Source organism: Talpa occidentalis, unplaced genomic scaffold, assembly GCF_014898055.3.
Source record: "Talpa occidentalis isolate TD23 unplaced genomic scaffold, MPIMG_talOcc4v2.1 talOcc4.14, whole genome shotgun sequence".
Lineage (NCBI taxonomy): Eukaryota > Metazoa > Chordata > Mammalia > Eulipotyphla > Talpidae > Talpa > Talpa occidentalis.
The window spans coordinates 64,713,079-64,737,267 of record NW_023601433.1 but is presented as its reverse complement, the minus strand read 5'-3'; the positions used below and the strand labels follow the sequence as shown (position 1 = coordinate 64,737,267).

Below are 24,189 nucleotides of genomic sequence, written 5' to 3'. Positions count from 1 at the left end.
AAAAAAACTCAACCTTCCCAAACTAAGACTAGAAGAGACTTTTTTTTTTCAACCTGACTTAGGAGTATCTTAAAAAAAAACTTAGAGATACCATCTTCCTCAAAGGTAAATGAAGATGGTATAATGCAGAATGCCCATTTTCACACTGCTATTCAATATTATAATGGTTGACTTAGACAATACTAAAATCAAGAGAACAATTAAAGGAGTATAGGCTTTTGGATTTTAACTTTGGTCAAGATGGTATAACAGATGTATTTATCCTCTCGTCTTAAGCAACTGAAAAACTGGACAAAATATATGAACAACAATTCTTAAGATACTGGCTATTAGGTAACAAAGGACAGTGATCCTTGAAAGATGAGGCAAAAAAGAAGTGAGCCTTATCACAGTTCTATCTTTCTGTCTGGATAGAATTTCCAGGCATGGCACAGAGAGTTGGTCTCTTTGAGATGAAGAAAGAGAGCTAAGAATCCAAGAGGCCAAGGTCATTAAAGTTTACAGAATACTGGGGGCATAGTAGAATACAAAAATATCCATCACCCAAGAAGAATATATACAGTTTCTGAGATGAAACATTATTAGGCAATCTATAAGTAATATCATAAATATCAGAATATGTCATAGTGTATGGAGATGAACCATGCAATGGTTAACTAATGGTTCATTAGTTAACACTAATGAAAACTGAAATTCTTATATTACTATCAAACAATGTAGGTTTCAGTTTAAAGTATATTATCAGAGACACAAATGTCACTTCATCATGAAAAAGCAGTCAAATAAGAGAACATGACAAATCTAGACGATTTTGATTATAAAAACAGATTTTCAAGGGACATTAAACAAAAACTGATGGAACTTCAAGGAAACATAGATAACAAATATATTTGGAGATTTCAACTCCCCTGTCTTACTGGTGATAAAACAAGCAGAAAAAGAACAAGGCTGTCGAAGGCTTGATTAATACTATCAACCAACTTGACTTAATTAAAATTGATATAACACTACCTCCAATGAAACCTGAATTTGCATTATTTGAAGTATACATGACATTTATCAAGATAGGTTATATTCTAGACCATAAACCAAATTTTTTTTTTTTAAAGATTTATTTATTTTATTTATACAAGCACTGGGTACAGTCGAAGCGCGGGAGGGTGAGAAAATTCACCAGAGCCAGAGCGGGGAGCAGAGCAGGCAGAAGGACCGAAGCACACTGCTGAGGGGAGCAGTGGGCGGCAGGAGAGGTCTGCGAGCCACGTGGGACCCTCCCCTGGTGGCCCAGGAGCAGCCGGGGATTGAACCTGCGCTGCAGAGGCTGCGGGCAGCTTCGCAACCCAGCGCTCAACCGCTGTGCCACCAGGGAGGCCCCGTAAACCAAATATTAATAATTATAAGAGGATTAAAGTCAAACTAAGTATGTTTTCTGACTTCAATGGAATTGAATTAAAAGTAAATAACAGGAGGCTATTTGAAAGTTCTCAAATATTTGGAAACTAAAGAACACACTTCTAGTCACACAAAGGAGGAATAAAAATGGATATTAGAAAATATGTTGAGTGGAATGCTAATGATAACAGCATGTCCAAATGTGTTATAAGCTGTTAAAGAAGTATTTATGCTGATATTGATAGTATAGCACATATGGCAGAAAAGAAGACCAGTCTCAAGTTAACGATGTTAAATTTCGCTTTGAGGACAGAGAAACAATAGCAACTGAAACCCATAGTAAGCAGGAAAAAAGGCAATAATGAACATCAGAGAAGAAAACAATTAGAAAGAATACAGAAAAAAATTATTTCACAGTAGTGATAGTGCACTCATGCTGTTGAAATAAGGCTTAGTCATGATTTATCACTACATCCTAAAAAAAAAAAAAAATACATTGCAGCTCACTGGTGTCATTAATCATCACTTAATACTATCCTTAACCCTACCTGATTTCAAAATCTATGATGAAGCTGGGGTTATCAAAACAGGATGACACTGGTATAAAGTAGACAAGTAGATCAATGGAAAGGAATAGACATTATAGAAATACTTCATTATATATATGGACAGCTGATTTTTGACAATTTTACAAAGGAAATTCAGTGCAGAAAGGATAGACTTTCAGCAAATTATATGTAACATTTGGGTCTCTATAAGCAAAGACACAAACTTCATATAGACCTGAATGTAGACCCTCAAATGAAGACAAAACTTTTATGACCTTGAGTTAGGCAAGAATTCTTAGATAAAACACCAAAAACAGAATTATCAAAGAAGACAAATTGATAAATAGAACTTTCATCAAAATTAAGACTTCATGCTCTTTGAAAGATGCTATTAAGAGAATGAAAAGCAACCCATAAACCAAGAGAAAATATCTTTCAATCACGTATCTGATAAAAGATTTGTGTCCAGATTTATAAAGTACTCTCAAAACTTTGTAATAAGAGTACAATCAGACCACTAAGAAATGGGTACTGATTTGAACAGTCTCTGAAGCAAAGAAAATGTACAATTGGGAAATAAGCACATGAAAGGTAACTCAGCATTAGAAAACAAGTCTTAAGTCCATATGGAAATGTACATGAAACTACAATGAGATAGCACAACAAGCCAATTAGAGTATATGAAATTCAAACCAAGGGTTGGTCAGGATGTGAAACAACTGAAACTCCTATACATAGGTTGTGAGAATGTAAAATGGTTGAACCACTTTGTGAAACATTTTAGCATTTTTTTAAAAAAGCTAGAAGTGTAACTACTACATGGTCTAATGTTCCACCCCTAAGTATTTACCTATGAGAAATGAAAGCATAGCTCAGTACAAAGATTTGTCAAAAAATGTTCACACGTTATTTATTTTTCACTGCAAAACCCCCAAATATCTAAACATGAACAGATAAATTGTAAATACATACAATGGAACACTGCTCAGTAATAAAATAGCATAAATTACTAATATATACTTTACATGATGAGTCTCTAATTCAGGACCAGCTACATAACTTATAGGACAGTACAAAATGAAAATATGGGCTCCCTTTTTTATAAATCATTAAGAATTTCAAAACATTGACAGTAGAACATTAAAGCAAGTGAGGGATACTTAGGATCTCGTGGGGAAATACCTGTCACATACCCAGGAAGCTGATCCTGCTCAAAATAATTATCCTGAGCGAATTAATCCAAGAAAAAACAAGTATAATAATGTGTGTTTTAATTTATATAAAATTATTGAAAACAAAGTAATCTGTAGTGATGGAAAGCTGATCAGTGATTACCTGGAGACAACCTCAAGACAAAGGGAAGTAGGGCAGGATAGGAGGAATTTTAAAAAGGAGGATAGGTGAAACTTTTAGGGATAATGGATATGTTCACTCTCTTGATTAGGGTGATAATTTCACAGAGGATACATGTCAAAATTTATTAAACTGTACATTTTAAATGCACTTTACTGGCTATCCATTATATATCGGTAATGCTATTAAATTTGTAAAACACTAATTGACTTTGGAGAAGTAACTCTAAAAATGTAGTTCATGATTTCTGATATGCATTTACTCCTTACAGACATAACAAAAAGTTAAGTAAAAGCAGAAGATAATATACAATTAATTGCTGAAATGGATGACACATTTTCAGTACAAACTATTGGAACCGGGAAGGAAACGAGGACCGAACATGAAGTATTCAAGGAAAGCCACTTGAAAGAACTGGTATTAAATGTGTCCTTGACAAGTAAATGAGATTTAAGCAAATAAGAAAGAATGGAAAATAGCAGTTAGCAGTTTAGTGAGGTGCAAGGAATGGAGATTGGATCAAATCAGTATATGGACTATCCTGATCAGTATATGGACAATGAGCAGAACTGTTTGACTGGATCGGAGGATTTTGGTGACAGATATTTACTAAGAGACATTTGATCAGCTTTCCTGAGCTCACATTATAATAGAGAGTTCTGAGAATTGATGCTAAGTATCAATTTTTAACTTAAACAAGTGCAAATGCTTAGAGAAAATAATGAGTTCTTTCAGAAGTCAGACAAGGTTATATGTAAAATGCTATTCCAAAGCGTCTTTGCTTTCAGGATACCTCAAGCTTAATTAGGTGACCTGCCTCAAGTTTATTTTGCCTATCTCAAAATATATCCATTTCCATTTCTTTTATTCTTGCCTGAGAAAGAAGCATCTCCTTATTTTCTGAAACATAATTCCTCCATTTATCTCCTTAATTCCTTATTCTCTCACAACCAGATACTGCTTCATAGAGAGTCTGTATCACATAGGCAACCAATCTCTCCCTATCTTATGGTCCCTTCCTTTGGCAAATAGACAATTTTGTTTCTATTGTGTCTCAGTGTATTTACTTATTCATCCCCCTCTTTATGCTGAAACTGACTGCCAATTTAGTGCTGGCCTTTATTACTTTTCTCCTAGATCACAAGTTATCTGATTTCCTGTGTCCCCTCATGCCAATTTATTCAATACACTGCTGCCAAATTAACCTTTGAAAGAAGTTTCTTTAATATGATTTTCCTGCTCACAAATGTCCAGAAGCTTATTACTGCTTTTTAAAATATATTAGTTCTCAATATACTTCAATTCTCTCTCCCTCCTAATATTTTCATGATTTAGTCAAACTATACAATTCACTTTTTTTCATGCTTTTTTGCTTTCCCTGCCCTCAAGTTCACTGTGAGCCCTTAACTTGCAAAATCCTCTTACAGTCTGTCTGTAGGAGTCATACTCATTCTTCAAATATTCAAAAGTGATCTCTAAAGCACGATCAGCTTCTTGACGACAGGCCTCATTTTTCATCAATGTTGCTATCATCAGTTTGTACACAGTACATCGTAAATATTCACTTTTTTACAGAAACAGTTTTACAAGTCTGTTGGCAAGTCATTTCTTCTCAGGGCATTTAAAGATGTCCCTCCTGTCTCCTTCTCCTATTTGGAATGTTTTCCTCAGAGTTATCTAAGTTGCCCTGAGCAGTTATCTAAGTTGCCCTGCGCTTAGAACCAGGACCCCAACCCCTTTGGTGAGTTATCTGACCTCCTCTGCTTGGGGATGACTCGGTATCCTCAGAAGGGTACACAATGAGGTCTGTGAGGTGCTGGGTGGTATTTCCTGCCAAAACCAGAAAACCCTTGGCCTGCCCAAAATTTCTGTGGATCAAGGGATTTCCGTATCACCACAATGGTGCTAACCTGCTGATTTTGAGTAACTCAAACTATTTCAGGCCTGCGTTTTACAGGGACTGTTTCATTAGCTCTCACAACAACCCTACGGGTTAAGTTTTTAAATTATTCCCATTGAGGAAACTGGGACACAGAGAAGTTTGTTGCCCAAATTTGCACAGCGGGGGCGCCAGGAATTTGGAGTTTGAATTAATGTGACCCCAGAACCTGCCTTCTTAACTGTGTGGCTTCAGATGGAAGAGCTATTAGGTGAAAGCTTAAGTATTCGAAGGCACACGGGGAAAAGGAAAGTGACAGAGGGGAGAACAGATGGGAAAGAATTCTTGTTAGCCTGTAAGGTGCCTATATGAGTTCAAATGTTCCACCTTTGGTATTGTTATAGAGCAGCCCCGATATTGAACGGGTTCCTGGCTGTGGGTCCTCACCCATGAGCTTAAAAGGGACTTATTAATACTCCACTACAGGCACACAAAAAAGGTTAATAAAAGGTTTATTTACAAGGGAAAAGGAAATAGGGAAAATAGGGAAATAAAGTCTTTAATGCGTCCTACCCGATCCGACGACCTGGAAATCCAAAGTCACTCTCAGAGCTGGCCAGACCCTGCGAGCTGGTGGAGAGCCAAAATGGGGGACCCCCCCAAAGCCCACGTGTCTGCCTTTTATATCAACCTGGCTGCTTAACCCCACCCTCAGATCCCAGCTACCTTCCCTTTGGTGGGGATGGGATTTGGAGTTCCCAGTGTCTTTGGCTTTGGCCTGGGGTGGGGGTGGAGTCCACAAAGCCTGTATGGAATTAGCTTTAGGACATCCTTTTCCCCCAACAGTATCTTGTCACGTCCTTTTCCCTCTAGCTGCACTTGAACATTAGCTTTCTGTCTTGCATTGAAATCAATGCCCTTAGAACACCTGCTCCAGAGAAATCCGCACAAGTGGGCCAATCCTATTAGCCCCCATGCATACCCTACAGGTCGCTGAACGTGGGAAGGGGAAGATGATGTATGCTTCTTTCCCAGAAACTCTTTTTCAAAAATGTATTTTATTTTATATAATTCTTACATCATTTTTCATTTTTGCACAATGTATGCATTCTCATTTTGGTTACATTCCCCATACAGTTCCCACCCCCCCTTATTTTGACCCTAATCCCTCCTCTTGCCCAACACCCCCGCCCCCATGTCTCTGGTTTATAGTTGCTTGTTGATTTTGATTTTTTTTTTATCATAATTAGTCTTTTTCCTGGCCCCTTTTTTAGGTTTTCTAAATTCCTGCTATGAGTGAGACCATCCAGTATTTTTCTTTTTCTTTCTGGCTTATTTCACGGAGCATGATCCATTATTTACCCAAAGGACACAGAAACATTAATTCAAAAGGGCACCTGCACCCCTATGTTTATAGCAGCACTATGCCCCAAAATAGATGCCCCAAATGCCCCAAAATAGATGACTGGACCAAGAAGATTCGGTACATATACACAATGGAATATTACTCAGCAATCAAAAAAGAAAAACTCATGCAATGTCCCGGCAACTCTTAATGAGCCTTTGGCTGAAAGATCCCACTAGCTGTCTTCACACCAGAAACACCCTCAAAAAGACAGGGCGCCACAGGGCCACACCCAAGCTCAGGTGTGCTCCGTCTGTCCGTCTGTCCCATTAAATGCATAGCAAGGTGCAGGCTGCCAGGGTGCAAACACATCTTCCGCGACTCTCCAAGACGAGTTCCCCAGCACGCCCGCAGACCCGTTCTGGTGCTAACCGCTCTTACGCCGCCGCCCTCTGCTCTGACCCGGGGTCTCCCGAGCCCCCCAGAGCCCGCGCGCGCGGAGAGCTGGGGGCAGGTCCCGGACCTGCGCGCTCCCGGGGGCGGGGCTGCGGCCAGGGGCGCCCGCTCCTCCCCCTGCAGACCTCGGGGCGGGCGGCGCCGAACCCCCAGTGCTGCACGTGGGGCGCCTGCCCGAGGCGGCGGCAGCGGGCGGCGGCGCTTCTGCGCGCTGAGCCGGGCCCCTCCACTCCCCTGCCCCTCTCGGCCACCCTCCCCGGGCGCGCGGCCACCATGGCGTCCAGCGAGGAGGACGGCAGCAACGGCGGCTCCTCGGAGGCCGGCGAGGAGAGGGAGGCCACCGGCAAGAGGCGGCGCCTGGGCTTGCTGGCCACCGCCTGGCTCACCTTCTACAACATCGCCATGACCGCGGGGTACGTGCGCCCCGAGCTTCACCGCCCTCCCCAGCTTCGCGCGCCCTCCCCGCGCGGCTGCCCCCAGATACTCCGCGCGCGGGGAGCCCGCCGGGCGCGGGGCTCGGGCCGGCCTCAGGGGAGCCCCGGGGCGGGCGCGCCAGGGTCAGTGAGGGTTGGGCGTTGGGGGTTCGAGGCCCACGGGGGGCGCCGAACGGGACCATGGGGGAGGGGCGCCGCCGCGCCGCCGGGGTTGAATGGATCAGGGCGGGGGGGCCGGGCCCTGCGCCCCGGGCATTGCCTAATACGGTGCACGGCGTGGCTCGGCTGCCCCGGGGCGCGGGCCGGAGGTTAAGTATAGACCCGAGCAGGAATGCGGGGCCTGTGGCCGCTGTTGCAGCGCCGGTGTCCAGCCACCCGGGAGCCGAGCTGTCCCCGCTGGTTTCCTCCGCGGCTGGCCGCTAGAGTGCATTTCCCCCTGCTGTGGATCCCTGGGCTGAGTTCTCTTAACTATTAGTGTGACCGTGATTTTTTTTTTTTTTTTAAGCGACAGTATGCTGGAGACTTGCTTACTTGGGACGACTTTTTTTTTTTTAAAACTCCGCCAAGTCGGAGCATGGTGTAACAGGGTGGTCCCCAGGAAAGGGGGAGGTTGGCACTGGTGTCCAGCCTGTTTCTGACCCCACTGCAGTGTGACTTACAAGTTAAGGTTACACAATGACTATTGGTATCGCTTTTCAAAGAGCTGGCACAGTTACCTCTGTTGCAACTGATTTTCCAAACCTGCTGGAAAGATGCTCTGTTCTAAATTGTATTGTCTTTGAAGAAGTTGTTTTCCCATTATTCATGAAATCATATTCATCAAATAATACTGATAGAAATGTGACAGTTTAATATTTTTAACTTTTCTGGGGCTTACAGAAAAACGTGATCCATAATGATTTAATAACTGATTGGACACAGTGCTGACTACCTGTTACATGCCTAGCATACACCAGATATGGTTCATAGGTAATATAATATCTATTGAGGATTACTTGCCAGGCGCTGTCTTGGTTACCGTAAAGCTACACCCTCATTTTTAGTCCACTATGATCCTCTGAGGGGTACATGATATTACAAGTGACAGAGTAGGAAACTGAGGCACAGGAGTTAAGTAACTGGCTCATGATCACACAACCAGCAAGTGTTAGACTTGGATTTCAGCCCAGGTAGTCTGACTCCAGAAACATCCTACTCCCTTTACCTTTCTGCTTTACTAAATTTTATAATTTTGCAAGAGAAAACTAATACATTCAAAACTACTAGAGGACAATTGAGTGCCTACCATGCCCTGCTACATTTAGATACAGTAGAGGTTGAGACAAACTATTTCCCCTCTGTGATTGTCAAATCCAATTGATAAACATTTTTGGAACACCTGCTGTAATGAACTGATCTGCTGTCCATTCCTTTTCCAGTCCACTGTCCCTAAGGCCAAGTTACCCTTTTAAAAATAAGAGTGCATAACTCCATTTAAAACCTTCCATGATTCCCCAGTACCTCCACTATAGTATAAGAGATTTAGACTGCCTGTCATTCACGGCCCTTTGCAATATGTTCCCTGATTTCTTCTTTCTAGTTTAATTGCTTTTGAAATCTCTCTGACTCAGGATGCCCACAGAGTTGCCCTAAAATTACACCACGCATTTTTATTTTCACAGCTCTCTCCATCTTTGCTCAGGACTGTTCACTCTTTGTGTAGTGTCTACCTCTTTCTCTCATGATTTTTAAGCAAACCAGCCTCTTTGATGTCTTCTAGGTATCCTACCCAATTTCGAACAAAATTAAATGTCCCCTCTTTTGTATTCTTCTATTTCATTCCTTTCTCTAGCCCTCCTCAGCAAATTACTGCCTGCCTGAAACTTTTCTGTCTCCCTGCCTATATTGAGAAGGTCCCTTACCATTTCATCTCTGATTAATGGCATGGGTAACTGCAATGGAGTAATAGTCCATGCAAGTCTTTAAGGGCTTTCTTAAAGAGACATTGAGATTTGAAGAAGGAATAGGATTTGCATATTTAGGAGATCGATATTTTATATGCAAAATTTTAAAAACAGACATGAGATGCAAGACAGCCTGGCACATATAGTCTCTTGATTTAATTTGAGGGTGATGTTGTGGAATAGTAAATAAGGTTGGATACCTTGTGGTATTGAAAGTGGAACACCAATATAAACATTTAATGGAGTGTACAGAAGAGGATTAACTGAGGTTCTTTTGTTCAGCTAACTTGCTTAACACAACCTGGGAGTGTTTATTCATTTTTTTCTAATAGTTTTGAAAATAGTAAAATAATATTTAATAAATAACATTTTTATATAAGTATAAGAAAAACTTTACTAATTCTGTCAGTTTAGGCACAACCTTTCATTTTGTGTTACTGTTTTTGTATGTGTATCTAACCTTCGGGTTTTCATGCTAATTGCCATTCTCAGAGAGGCTTTCTCTGGCTGTCTTTGTTCAGGGAGCCGTCCCCACACAAATGTGCCTTATCCCCCTTGCTTACTTAATTTTTCTCCATTTCATTTATTGCCTTATGACTGTAGAATGGATTTTACTAATTCATCTTGTTTATTGTCTGTTGTCTCCCTGCCAGAATGTAAGCTCTATGAAGCACTCAAATATTTATTGAATGAATTCATATTTAAAACATTGTAGTTATAGTATCTGCTCTATTGTATAGTCTATTTTCATTTAATATTCTATCAGATGTCTCTATAGAGCTTTCATAAATATGCTCTTTGGTCACAAGAGAGTTGATGTACAAATGGATTAAATCATATCCCTAGTGATATTTTGCTTTTATGATTTCTGTTGAATTAGTTGCTTAGGATGAATTCCCAAGAGTAGAATTACACCTTTCAAGGATATGAGGTCTTTTACAGCACTTATTCATAGGGTTCTTGACCAAGAAAGTAAGCATATTTCTCTCTTTTATTTTGACAAATACTTTGAGTCTGTATTTTCCTAGGTCAATTTATGTCAAGCAAGAGACATAAATAATTTAGATCCTATCCTTGAAGAAGTGTAACTTGGGGCATTTGTATATTGCAGTAAAAGAAATAATCAATGAAATAAGGGCTCTAGAGAGTTGTCTGGTCCAACTGGTAGGGAGAATCAGAGGAAGTTTTGTGGGGTAGATCTTTCAATAAAGGTTTGAAGGATGCATAGGATTTAATAGGTATGGGTAAGGAAATAGCATGCATTTGGGTAGACCTGCTAGCTGTACTGTTGAGACAAGTGGCCCTGAAGTGTAGGGAGTGGAATGAAGATGGACAGGTATCCTGAGCCACACACGGCCTTAAATAACTTGCTAACATAGTTGGATTTTAGCTTATTAAACAGTACAAGGAGGTGCTAATAAAGGTTACGTTTCACTTCCTGTTAGCTGGATAACTTAAGTTATTTAACCCTTCAGACTTTGAGTTTTCTCATCTGTAAAACTGGAACAACACAACTACTTTGCTAGATTGTTTTAGGCAATAAAGAGACCATGGATATGAACTGCTTAGTGGATATTTCAAAATGATAATTCCTATTCCCAGTGGTTAATTTAAGAATGAACTTCTTGCAGAAGAAGAAACTGAGATATACGTACTTTACATTATTGGAACACCAAATCTAAGGTTCAGGCATAGACATCCCCCAAAATGTCAAGTATAGCCATGTATTTTATTGCTAAGGAGGGTAGATCTACTGTATGAATCTATCACAATTTTTTATCCATTCATCTCTTGGTAGACATTTGGTTCCTTCCACTTTTCTCTGTGATAAATAAAACAGTGATTATTCATGTATAAATCTTTGTAGGGATACAAAGATGCGTTCATTTTTCTTGGGTAAATACCTATAAGTGGAATGACTAGTCTCTATGCTAGTCACATGGCTGATTTCTTAGAGACTGCCAAGCCATTTTCCAAAAAGTGGTTGTACCATGTTATGTACTCACGAACAATGAAGGAGAGTTCCAATTACTGCACAACCTTAGCACACTTGGTATGGCCACTTGTCATAATTCACATATTCTAATAGATGTATTATGTAATCTCTTTGTTATTTTGCTTTCTCCAGTGATTAATAATATTGAGCATATTTTCATGTGGCCAAAGAAACCTAAGAAAAGGCCTCTGTGTTTATTACTAAGTTATGGCATGTATCTCTTGAAGCACTATTCTGTTGTCTTCACTTGGTAATTTCAGAGTTCCTTGAGACAAGGACTATGCCCTATTTTTCTCTAATTTCCTAGCATCATATATGGCTTAGCAATAAAGGTTGAACGTAAAGTTGAATAAATAAATGAAACAAGCAAGCAAGCAAGAAATCTTGTACATATGGAACATATGTTTATATTTCCCAAAGAGAGGTTTGTTTGTTTGTTTTAAATAAAAGATTGGATATATCGCTTTAGTTTCGTATTTGGGTAATCAATTGTTCTGGCATATTAAAACAACCACAACAGAAATTCCCTGAAAACGATTCCTAATAATAGGAGCTCCAATTTCTTTTGAATTTTTTTTGGTTTTATTACAGTTACTAAACTGATGCATGGAGGAAGTTCAAAGTCAGTTAATTGTAGGGACTCTCCCTCATGCTGATGGATTTAGGAAACAAGCACTGATTAGATTAGCTTCTGATTATATTTACTGAAAAACATGAAAGGTTAGCATGTACAGTTCTATGGTTCTTTCTGACTCCAGAGTATTAATTTGTTTCATTTCAGAAAACTTAGTGATTGGTATTATACTATAGTAGTTGGCACAACACTGCCACCTATGGAACAATAGTAAAATTTGTTATAATGTTATAATACATGGATTTTTATATAATGCTATTGAAAAAATGTAGAAAACTTGCTTTCTAACAAATTCTTTGATGCATTTTTGGTAGCTCAATAATTATATCCCAAATTTATCTTTTATAAAAATCTAAATTGGATTTGCCAAAAAAAAAAAAGACATGTATATGGAAGATGTGGATTAAAACATCTTATTAAACTTTGTTTCCTTATTGGAAGGAGTAAGAGGGTCTTGACAATTGAGGATAATGAAATCAAAACATTTTAAACCGGAAGATAACTATAGCATTATCCAGGTTAACATCCTAAGCAACTAATTCAATATTGGCTCTCATGCAGGGTGAAACTGCCAGTTGAAGCCAGTAAAGGCATGGTATAATGGAAAGAAAACAGACTGGGGTTAGGAGAACTTGGGTTTCTATTTCAAACTAAACTATTAATTTAACTGAAGATGGGATAAGTCCCTTGATGTCTTTACATGGTGATTGTCTCATATAAAAGCAGTAGCCTTCAGACTTTTTAATAGCATACTATTATCAATTAAAATATGAACAACAGCTCTCTATATAACTTTTTAGATGGGCTTGTAATTTAAATACATTAATCATTATGATTAATATCTCAAGGTATAGTATACACTATAGAACCGAACCACACAGCAGGGAGGTTCAGGAGCATAAATTGAGCCTAGTGGTGGGTTTGTTTGCAGCTGGCTGGCCATGTGCCCTTTCTACCTTCTTTCTCAGCAGTAAAATACCATAATAAGTATTCTGTACTTCACAAGGTTATTATATGGATTCACCATTAATATGTTAACTGTGCATTTAGAACAATGTCTAGAATAGCTTGTACTCTGAAGTATATTTTTTCGTTGTTAGTTATTGTCATTTAGATTACATTTGAGAAGTCTTTGTGATTGTTAGAGAAATTTACCTGACCTCTCATCACATCTGATAAGCCAACCATTGCCCTAAAGACAATTTCACCAATAAAACTGCAGATGTGAACAAAATAAAAATCTTCCTCATTTGTGCTAAGAAGTTCCAAAAGCACAAGTGTCAAGCTATTAGTTTCTGAGTCTGTCTTGCTTGCATTTTCATCATACTCAATCAGTAGTGTCTCTGCAGCAGTCTTTTAGTCATAGACCATTTTTCATTCCACATGTCTTGATTAAAAGAAAGTGATTTTACATACCATTAACTAGACATTTTGGAGACCACTCATTTAAAAACCTACTCATTTCCATGGGTGTATTGTTAAAGATTTAAAAAATTTACAGGTGACACAACACTTTAAACTCAGAAGTGCTTTTGTAATTGCAAGGAAGCTGGCAAAAATGATCTATGACTCTTGGAGATTGGTTGGGTGAAGAAACTAGTCTCTACAGGGGTAGCTTGTATTTTTTTTTTTTTTTTTTTTAAAGATTGATTTATTGGGTCTCCCCTGGTGGCACAGCAGTTGAGCGCTGGGGCTGCGAGGCTGCCCGCAGCCTCTGCAGCGCCGGTTCGTTCCCTGGCCTCTGGCGACGGTCCCACACACAAAAAAATAAATTATTTATTTATTTGTACAAGTGCTGGGTACAGTCAGAAGCGCGGGAGGGTGAGAGAATTCACCAGAGCCAGAGCGGGAAGCAGAACAGGCAGACTGACAAAATCCACTGCTGAGGGGAGCAGTGGGTGCGGCAGGAGAGGTCTGGGCGCATGTGGGACCCTCGCCGTCGGCCTGGGATTGAACTGGCGCTGCAGAGGCTGCGGACAGCTTCGCAGCCCAGCGCTCAACCACTGTGCCACAGGGGAGGCCCAGTAGCTTGTATTTTAAGCACTGTTAACTCACAAAACAGAATGTATATTTAATGTGTAAAAGTAAGCTGAAAAGAGAAGGTGTGTTATTTCTTCCTTTTTTAAAACAAGCTCTTTGAAGTAGGTCCATATCTGATACTCTGTCTCTCCTTTCTATGATACAGTTTTCATTTAGTGGAAATTACAGAAATATTGAATAATGATTTTTACTAAAGATTTTAACTTATAATTTGATATAAATATATACTGTATATTTCTGTGAAATAGATATTTATGCATATATAGCTTCTTGCCTTAAGAACTCTTTATATAATTATTAGATACTTTATAATAACCCCATTTTGGGTACCTAAACCTAATTTTTTCAGTCTGTCAGATGATCTGCTGAATACAGAAATACAATGGACATTGTTTCATGTTTTTTATATATTTTGTCTCAAATAGTTTCATTCATCCTCTTGAAACATCAGTATAAAAATGGTATTTCCTGGAGCTTTCAAAAGTACAATAATAAATGAGGCATAATTAAGCTTACACGTTATTACTATATAAATTAAGGCAATTCTTTTTAGGGTGATCAGTATTATTCATTATTTATTTTGTAAGACTTTATAAAATATGTTTATTTTCTCCCTAGGTGGTTGGTTTTAGCTATTGCCATGGTACGCTTTTATATGGAAAAAGGAACACACAAAGGTGTATATAAACATATTCAGAAGACGCTTAAATTTTTCCAGACATTTGCCTTGCTTGAGGTAAGTTTACAATGATACTGTTTTTTTTTTTGTTGTTGTTGTAATATTTACTTGAAAGTTTACTTGTTGACCAAAGTCTGTTGCTGATTATATATCATGTATAGATTTATTGATACCAATATTGACAGGGATTTTATTGATCTGTAAATTTTGTTTGTTTTTGTTTACAGATAGTCCACTGTTTAATTGGTGAGTTTCTACTTAATTTTTATTTTTAGTATAAATTGTCTTTAGGACAGTGGCTGACTGGTTTTTCTCTTAAAGGAATTGTACCTACGTCTGTGCTTGTGACTGGGGTCCAAGTGAGTTCCAGAATCTTTATGGTGTGGCTCATTACTCACAGTATAAAACCAGTAAGTGGCATGAACTTGTTCTCTACTTTAACCTGCAGGAACAGTTCCATATTAATTGGAAACGAAACTATTAACACTGATATATTTCAGGAAGCAGAACCGCTGAGCACTGATAGAATGCTTTAACAGCGTGACTTTGAAACACAAGCAAATGTTGGCATTTTTTATTCATAGTGTACTCTTCTATAATGTTTTCCTATTTTCAAAATTAAACATTCATATTCTATCAAATAGTTAACTAAAAGTTTTCTATTGAAATTATACATTCTCTTTGATTATATAAATTGAAGTTGTCAGTATTAACAGTTTTTCCTCATCATTGAGTGGCAACAGCCATAAAAAACAGCATCATTGTTAGCAACAGCCATAAGAAAAAGACTAAAAGTTAGAAGGGTTAAAGAACTTAGGGAAAAATAAGCATTTTTATTTATTGAGGCATGGCAGGAGATAGACCTGAATCTAATTAACGACTTAACCTCTTGCAGACAAATAAATGCCATGCTTACAATGACAGGATGGGGCCTTTTATTTTTTTAAAATTTTATTTTTTTTAAGATTGATTTATTTATTTATACAAGCACTGGGTACAGTCAGAAGTGCGGGAGGGTGATAGGATTCACCAGAGCCAGAGCGGGGAGCAGAACAGGCAGATGAAATACACTGCTGAGGGGAGCAGCGGGCGGCAGGAGAGGTCTGCTCACCATGTGGGACCCTCGCCCTGCGGCCAGGGATCCCCAGCGCTCAACTGCTGCACCACCTTGAAGGCCCAGGATGGGGCCTTTTAAACCCTTGACAGAACATTCCCTAGAAGGGCCCCCCTGACCTTGACAACCGCTGGTGGCTTTGTCCACTTGAGGACAGATGTCTGGCCTCCTTTCCATTTCTCAGATGTCTTTTTCCTACTCCTCAGAGTTCTGCTTTCCATTCTCAGTGGTCTCCTTCCTACTCTGCACTTGAGTCCTCTTAACTGGTATCTTCTGTTCAGCTTAGTCCACCTGGTGCCTAACCAGTGACTGCTCTCCAGATAGCAGTGAGCACAAGCCGAACATTTTAGTCAGTTGAAAATAGTTGAAAAGAAGGGGTCCAGCAAATAGAATAAAAGAGCAACTATTCCAGACAGTGAATGAATCTGATAGGTGGACGAAGGCCTCCAAGACTGAAGAGTGAGGCACAAGAAAGACAAAGGAACACTGGCCAACATTAACTGAAGAAAAGTTAATGAGAAGCCAGAGTGGCTAGTCCTCAAGGGAGCAGAGAACCCAAGGTGCTAGGATCTGTTATTAGTAAGACAAATATGGTTCTTGTGGAGCCTACAGTAGGAGAGAGATTAAATAGGCAGTTACGCAAATAATTATTTCATTGTATTAATGCTAATGCTTTGAAAAACGGAACCCAATCTTCATTGCAGTGCAGGGACTTAGCTTGCCGTAGGGAATGAAGGAATGTTTATATTGTACAGTGATAGATAACCCAAGGTTGGCCAGATGGATTTTAATGTAGATTGGCAAATGTTACAGGTATGAACAAAGTGCTGTAAGAACAAGGAAGGTGAACCAGTAACTGCTCAGGGTGAGAGGAAGGGTTTTGGAAAAGTTTTGCAGAGGGCATGATATTTTAAGTGCATATTAAAAGATGAGAAAGAGTTTGGGAAATTAGAAGGGGCTAGCTTCTAATTGGAAAGATGAGCATGTATAAAGACACATGTTCAGAATATTTTCTGGATATAATATAGTTTAGTATTGCCAGAATAGGTGGGGTATTGAGTTATTGTGGATAAAGTTCAAGAGATTTCTGAGCTCATATTACAAAGCAGGTTGACTTTCATATTCAGGTAGTAGGATTTTATCCTTTTCTCCTGGTTAGCCACAAGGAACCAGTGAAGCTTTTAAATCACAGGAGTAGCCATTTCAACTTGGGTTTTGTCTGCTTGCTTTTTTGTTTTGCTTTTAAGGGAAAATTTCCGTCCAGGAAGAGAAGAAAGAGAAGAAAGGCTATTTGGGAGGCTCTTACAGTAGTCTGGAAGCAAGATAAGAAGGCCTGAATTAAAATAGCAGTTTCAGGACCAAAGACAAGTGGGCTGACTCAAGAGTTAGTGCCACAGTAGGATGGGTGTGATTTGATAATGAATAGAAAGTGGAAAGGTCATATTGTTCCCCTCCTTGTGTCGAGGGATTAATGCTGCCCTGAGCTGGTTGAGTTATTGGCTTAAGTAAAGGGTGTGAGAGAGAGATAAGTAAATATTTGATCATTTCTGCGCATAGGACATATTTAAATTGTGTGTTTTGGATGAATTATATAATGGTGATTGCATAAAATTTTCTGGCTTGCATTTGTCTAACTCAGACATTCCAACTACAATAAAAAACAAGATAAATCATTAAAATATCTTTGTGGGAAAAATGAGTTCTGGGTTGAACGACACTGTGGATTTCTCTGTAATCCTGCAGATCCAGAATGAAGAGAGTGTGGTGCTTTTTCTGGTCGCGTGGACTGTGACAGAGATCACTCGCTATTCCTTCTACACATTCAGTCTTCTCGACCACTTGCCATACTTCATTAAATGGGCCAGGTGGCGATGTCTTGCAGTTTAGTTTCTCACAGTCCTGTGCGTGCATGTTTTCTGTGCTGAGCTAACACCAGCAAATTAAAATTTGTGTCTTAGCCCCACAGCGTCAGGATATTATTGTTTTGAATATTAGCAGCATTCTAACTTGTGGTCTGAAGCTTTAATTCAGTGATCAGAGGGGAATCATAATATATATATATGCACAGTGAAATCAATGCAAAATGAATGAAAATGTATCCTGAGTAAAACAGAGAAATATATTTAGATATAGGTCTTTAACTCAATGCTGTACAATATTTCATACATGGCTGAATTAGTTCTTTTTTGCTAGGATTTAGATTATTTCTAGTCTCTACTATTATAAATACTGCCTTGAGATCTTATCAGCAATTTTTTAACCATATTTTTGTTTTTTACAACTTTGATGTTTATGTTGATTCATTCCTAAATTATTTTAGGATAATCTTTAAATAGCATCAGATACCCCCATGTTAAAAACCTGACTCTTTCTCTGAAGTTTTTATAACTCGTGGATTAATATGTGTTCTAACATAAAATAGAATGTATAAATACAATACAAAGGAGGCAAGTACCTTTAAAGTTGCTTTTAATCCCTCTACACAAGGATATTCAATTGTGATCTGTATTCTTTCAGGCTTTTCAAAAATTTTTCACTTCTTTTTAGACATTTGTGGTTTAAAAATTTTGCATATAATAAAATTATTTGAAGTTTCAATTTGAACATATTGTCTGTCATAAGAAGTTTGCAGGACCACTTATGTATGGTTGGGTGGTTTTATTATACCAGAAAACTTACTTACTCTGTGTGGTTGGGCCTTTTCCACGGTTGTTAGTGTGGAATGTGATTGGACTCTAATCCTAGAATGATTATCAAGCCACATTGCATGACCTCTGCCATCTGGATCTCTAGCACCTTAAAAATGCTAATTCATGACATGTTCTTTTTAGAGTTGCTGTATTTATAAAATTTGTTTGCAGAAAGAAATAATCTTTAATGCTTTATCTGCCTGCCTTTTGGAAATAATTTGCATGTCTTAAGTTTCTGGAAAAGTTCAAAAATCTGCCATTGCATGTTTAAATTTACTATTTATTTGTCAATTGCATTAAAGTTGAATAAAGTATTATAAAATCTTTCAAATATTAAATACATATTTTCACATACTATATCACATCAGTTAATTATAATCATGAATAATCATATTTCATGTCATCCCAACCATCTGTATACATTTGCCCAGCCCATTAAAAAAAACTAAAATATTATTTGTATTTAGTTCAAATGTTGAAGTTGTTATCAAATATAAAACTGTACTTGAAAAATGACTTCTTATGTATAAATAACCTATTGTAATGGTTTGAATGTACTTTGATTCTGTGTTAGAAGTGTTCCCAGTTCCACAGAATAGGTAGTTGTATATTGTTATGTTTTTATATTGATTTCTATTTTCATTTCAAGAAATGCATTCCTTTAACAATTTTTTTTTTAGGTGGCAAGTAGGCGTCTTCAAGGAAGCATTATATCTCTTTATGAAAGGGTAGTTAAGTCTCCCATTCTGGCCTCAAAATTTAGAGAGTTTGTGACATGCACTCTTTTAAAGTGCCAACAGAGTCAAATACATTAAGTAATTTGTTCCCATTTCATTAAACATTTTTCACTGCATTTAAATGTCTTATTCTAGGAGTGACATTTTTCCTATTACAAAACAGTGATTCTCACCCCCTCAATCATCTCAGAGTCACATAAAGTTGAGATAACTTATAGACCAAGTTACCAAAATAGCTTACGTAATTTTGAATGTTTTATTTGAGAAGGAAATATATAATGTTCAACTGTATAATTTTAAATTGAGATAGGAAAATATTAATTTGAATGACATTCAAATAGCTACACAATAGTGATATGAAAGGAGGGTATATAGCCAAGGCCAGAAGGGAATAAACAAGGATAGTGAAGGATCATTCCTCTTTCTTTACCATTTAATCTGTCTTGGCAAAGAATTCTGCCCCTCTTCCCCATCTCTTATCCTTGTATATCCATGGTATATAAGGAATAAGGTGATTTTGTAGTTGTCTCCAACTCTGCCATACTGACAAATGTGACTTTTCTTTACAAAAATTCTCAATGCCAACAAAGTGAGTACAATATGACTAGTTTGATTTCTTTCTTTTTGCAAAATTTTAGCCTTAATTTTCTGTGGTTACTTTTATGTAGTGACTTGCCTTGGAGGAAAATTATTTAATGGAGAAATGTCATTGCCTTGGGTCCTTGAGGCTGTTCTGCCCGAATCCACCAGATACTTGAGACTGTTCCTGTAACTGTAGGTGTAAATGATATCCTACCTACTCTATGGTTGCAATTCCCACAATCCAAATGAACACTTTGTGATTTTGGATTTTGAATAGAGCTTTCTCAGCTCTATTTTAAGCATGCTAACTCTTCCTTTAATGTGGGAGTTCAGGAAACAACTTGTCTTGTTTTACAATGAAAGCAGTTTTAGACAATACAATATACCATTAGTAGCTACTGATGTGTCAGGTAGTATTATCAGTTTTCCACAATAGTAAATCTCTTTTAGTTAGCAGTCACAAATAGTTCCCCACCATGCCCCGCCCAAAGAACTACTCTGGTAATTTTAAGATTAAGATATAAAATTAGGATCATAATTGGTCTTTTAGAAAACAGCATTCGATCAGTAAATCAATAGCTACGGGGGGGGGGGGGGGGAAACATCAATTATTTCTATGTTTGAAAGAAATTACCTTTATAATACTTTACAATCTTTACATATACTATATAATTGCTACTTGAGAATATTTACACTTACATATCTTCTAATACATTGAAAACTACATATATACTTCGAGATATATGAATTTATTTCATTACTAAAATGTCAGTTTACTTATTTTATTAAGATGGTGTTGCTGTTTAAAATCAGAACTGCTTCAAGAAAAAGGATGATAATCAAATCAATAAACAAATGATTTAAGTAGAAAAAAATAACCTCAAGTGAGGTTTTTATAAATATGTATAGAAAGGAGAATTTTTGAGTTTAAATGCAAGAATAGCAAAAGAACTATGATAAAATCCATTAATTTTTCTAGAAAAATAATTCTCTAAGGTTTCTCTTTCTCCAGATATAACTTTTTTATCATCTTATATCCTGTCGGAGTTGCTGGTGAACTTCTCACAATATATGCTGCCTTACCATATGTGAAGAAAACAGGAATGTTTTCAGTACGACTTCCTAACAAATACAACGTCTCTTTTGACTACTACTATTTTCTTCTTCTAACCATGGCCTCATATATACCATGTAAGTATATATTTATTAATATTTTGATATAGCATATTATAGGAAAGTTTGGGAAAAGATATCATAATATGTTTAATAAGCAAGGGACATAGTGGCTTACAAATACATCAAAACCTCACTTTGATCACCGATTCATTTGTAATTTGAAGTAATTGAGGAGTGGGTCAAAAAAGACTATTTCCTAATTATGAGAAAAAAGTAAATCTATGCAAATGATTGCATTTTTAAACTTATTTTAAAAGGTTAGTATGATTTTATTTTTTTTAAAGGAAAAATAAAGCATGTGTCAGTGAACTGTCTGCAAACATTTAGGCTTATGAGTCCAAATAAAAGTACTTTATCCAAGAAACTTGCAGGTCTTTTCTATGTATTTGTTAAGCATATACTTAAGAAGAATCATCAAAGAGTACTTTTTTGTCATATTTGTGTTGTTGTGTGTACCTGAAAATAATGAGCCCTCTTAAAATATTTTGAGTAATTCTTCACTGCTGCTAATTTTCTTCATTAATTTCTCATCAATTTTCAACAGTTGCAGTAAATTAGTGAGGCTTTAATTGCTTCATTTAAATACTAATGGTATATTTTTAGGTCAAATTTTGATAGTCACTAGCAGGAAATAGGAAGGTAAAGTTAAGACTATTTTATTTTTACCCTTCTCAGTAAAATTAAAGACTGAGGTACATTGGGAAAAAGGGAAATGAAAAGTTTATAGAATCTAAAAATCCACACTGACACAAAATACCTGAAGGAGGTGAGCATATAATTAAGCCAACCCTTGAGGCCTCAAAATTTTAGCTTCTCCAAAGTTAAAATCGACTTGATGGTCATGCAGTGTTTTTCCCCTCATCTTCTACTATTGCAGTCTGACTCTCATCACTACACGCAGCCAGTACAAGAACGCTGAGAAGCCCTCTGCAAGGCTCCTGGACAGCCCCAGCTTTCCTGATATCTCGTGAGCAGCACCAGGCCTTAAGCAGGGCCAGAGCTTGCTGCTTTGTCAGTCAGATCAGTTACTGGCCTAGGTATCAGGTTCCCTTCTTCCTCTGAGATGACAAATGAATCTATGGTCTATTTCTATGGAAACCCAATAGCTTTTCAGCTCACCATGCTGGAAATTATTGAAAAATGCCACTTGCTGGCAGACAGAAAAGGAGATATTTACCACTTGATTAATATTAGTAGTAATAACCAATTTTACTTAACTAATTAAAACTACTGAAGGTACTTTGGGAGAGTATCTTTAATAGTCCAAGGATTATTTATCAGTGAAGACATTATAGATTAGAGAGGCTAAGTGAATTGCTAAAATAATCACCCAGCTAAGTATATGAGGCCAGAATTTGAATGCTCAAAATGATGTAGAAGTATCTGCTATAATTAATCAGTTTTAATTTCGTATTTGACATATATTTAGTCCATAGGTATAACATGATGGTTACTTTTATCAATATAAGTAGCACCTACATTAACAAGATAAAATCTGTTGTGCATTTTCATTCTGTTTGAGCTAAGTTCTAAAAAAATTACACAAAGTTGCCTGAACAGATATTCAGAGCTTATTTTGTCATTAGCTTCATTGGTTTGGTTATCCTGTTCTTTTTCAGAGATATTTTACATTTATATTGTTTATAGCTCATGTTTTGTTCATCCACAATATTGACACTATAATTGAAAGCACTGGTTCGCATTGGCTCAGCTAAGTCTCCAAATTTGACAGGACAAATAACTGTTTTAATACATAGAACATTTCTTTCTGTTATAGCAGATTACCCTTAAACCCAACCAAGAGGGGCTTCTGCACTGGGTCCTGTTTTAGAGGGTCCTGTTCTGGCATTTCACTGACCATGCCTCCACACAGACTCCCCCAAATTCCTCTTCTTGGTCACATTGTGGAAACCTGCAGCCAGTGACTTGTACCACCCAAATAGTACAGAGTGTGCATGTAGGGACTGCTTAGGCCTCTTCCCTAATCTATTCTCATGTTACCAATAGTCACACTATTGAGATCAAGGGGTGGCCAAGGAACAGCTGTTTGTGAGGGTATGGGTAAAGCATGGATGTGTGGCCTGTGATGTCTACACGTGTGTTGATGGGACCCCTCATGGTATAGACAGAGCCCATGGAATGGAGAGAAGGGACAGAGGGACAGCTTTACTGGAGCTGGAACCTTCTGGCACATGATTCCAAAGAATTACAGAAGTCTGAATTCAGACATAGCCTTCCAGGTCATTATAACAGTATATTAAGATATGTAAGTTTGTTTAAAAAAATCCTCCAAGTTTATGGCATAAAAATATTTAGCAGGCTTCCATTTGTAATTTTACCTCAAGCTCTGTAAATATTGAGGGGTGGCAGTGGTATATGATGTGCTTATTCTCAACGTTTGCCATATTTAGTAGTTTTTAAGTATAAATCATTTTAAACACTCACTTATCTTCTTTTCTTTTTTTCAATTAAGTGTTTCCACAACTCTATTTTCACATGTTACGTCAAAGAAGAAAGGTGCTTCATGGAGAGGTGATTGTAGAAAAGGATGATTAGATGATCTCTACAAACAAGGTGCTTTTTCCAGAATAACCAGGATTACTTGAGTCCAAGTTTTAATAACAAGAATAAACAACTTTATGAAATATTATGGATTGTATTATTTTTTAAAATACAACTTGAGATGAGGTATTTGCCAGTATTTGTCTTCCCATTGCACTAGGTTCATAATTTACAAGAACTATACAAATATTATCAACTACAGGGTAGGTGATGATATTAGCAAAGTAATTACCTGGCAAAAAAAGTTTTCGTTAGTTTTATTAAATATTTTTTGCAACTATGCTCAAAACATTTAAAATCAATACTTAGGGCCTCCCTGGTGGCGCAGCGGTTGAGCGCTGGGTTGCGAAGCTGCCCGCAGCCTCTGCAGCACCAGTTCAATCCCCGGCTGCTCCCTGGCCACCAAAGGAGGGTCCCACATGGCGCGCAGACCTCTCCTGCCGCCCACTGCTCCCCTCAGCAGTGTACTTCGGTCCTTCTGCCTGCTCTGCTCCCCGCTCTGGTGAATTCTCTCACCTTCCCGCACTTCTGACTGTACCCAGTGCTTGTATGTATAAACTCTTTAAAAAAAAAAAAATAAGATATTAGTTTAATGATTTAACATTATGATACCTGCCAGTGATATTTAT

At 37.8% G+C, this 24,189-nt stretch overlaps 1 protein-coding gene across 1 annotated transcript; it reads left to right on the top strand.

The window, feature by feature from the left end:
- The first annotated feature begins 3,617 nt into the window (after positions 1–3,617).
- HACD1 (3-hydroxyacyl-CoA dehydratase 1) lies at positions 3,618–23,646 on the top strand. The gene is given in 9 exon segments (XM_054694678.1): positions 3,618–3,710; positions 7,003–7,184; positions 7,186–7,386; positions 14,639–14,756; positions 14,927–14,945; positions 15,021–15,109; positions 17,557–17,678; positions 20,835–21,013; positions 23,472–23,646. Coding segments are annotated over 9 exon segments (1,086 nt in total). The 3' UTR covers positions 23,555–23,646.
- The last annotated feature ends 543 nt before the right edge of the window (positions 23,647–24,189 follow it).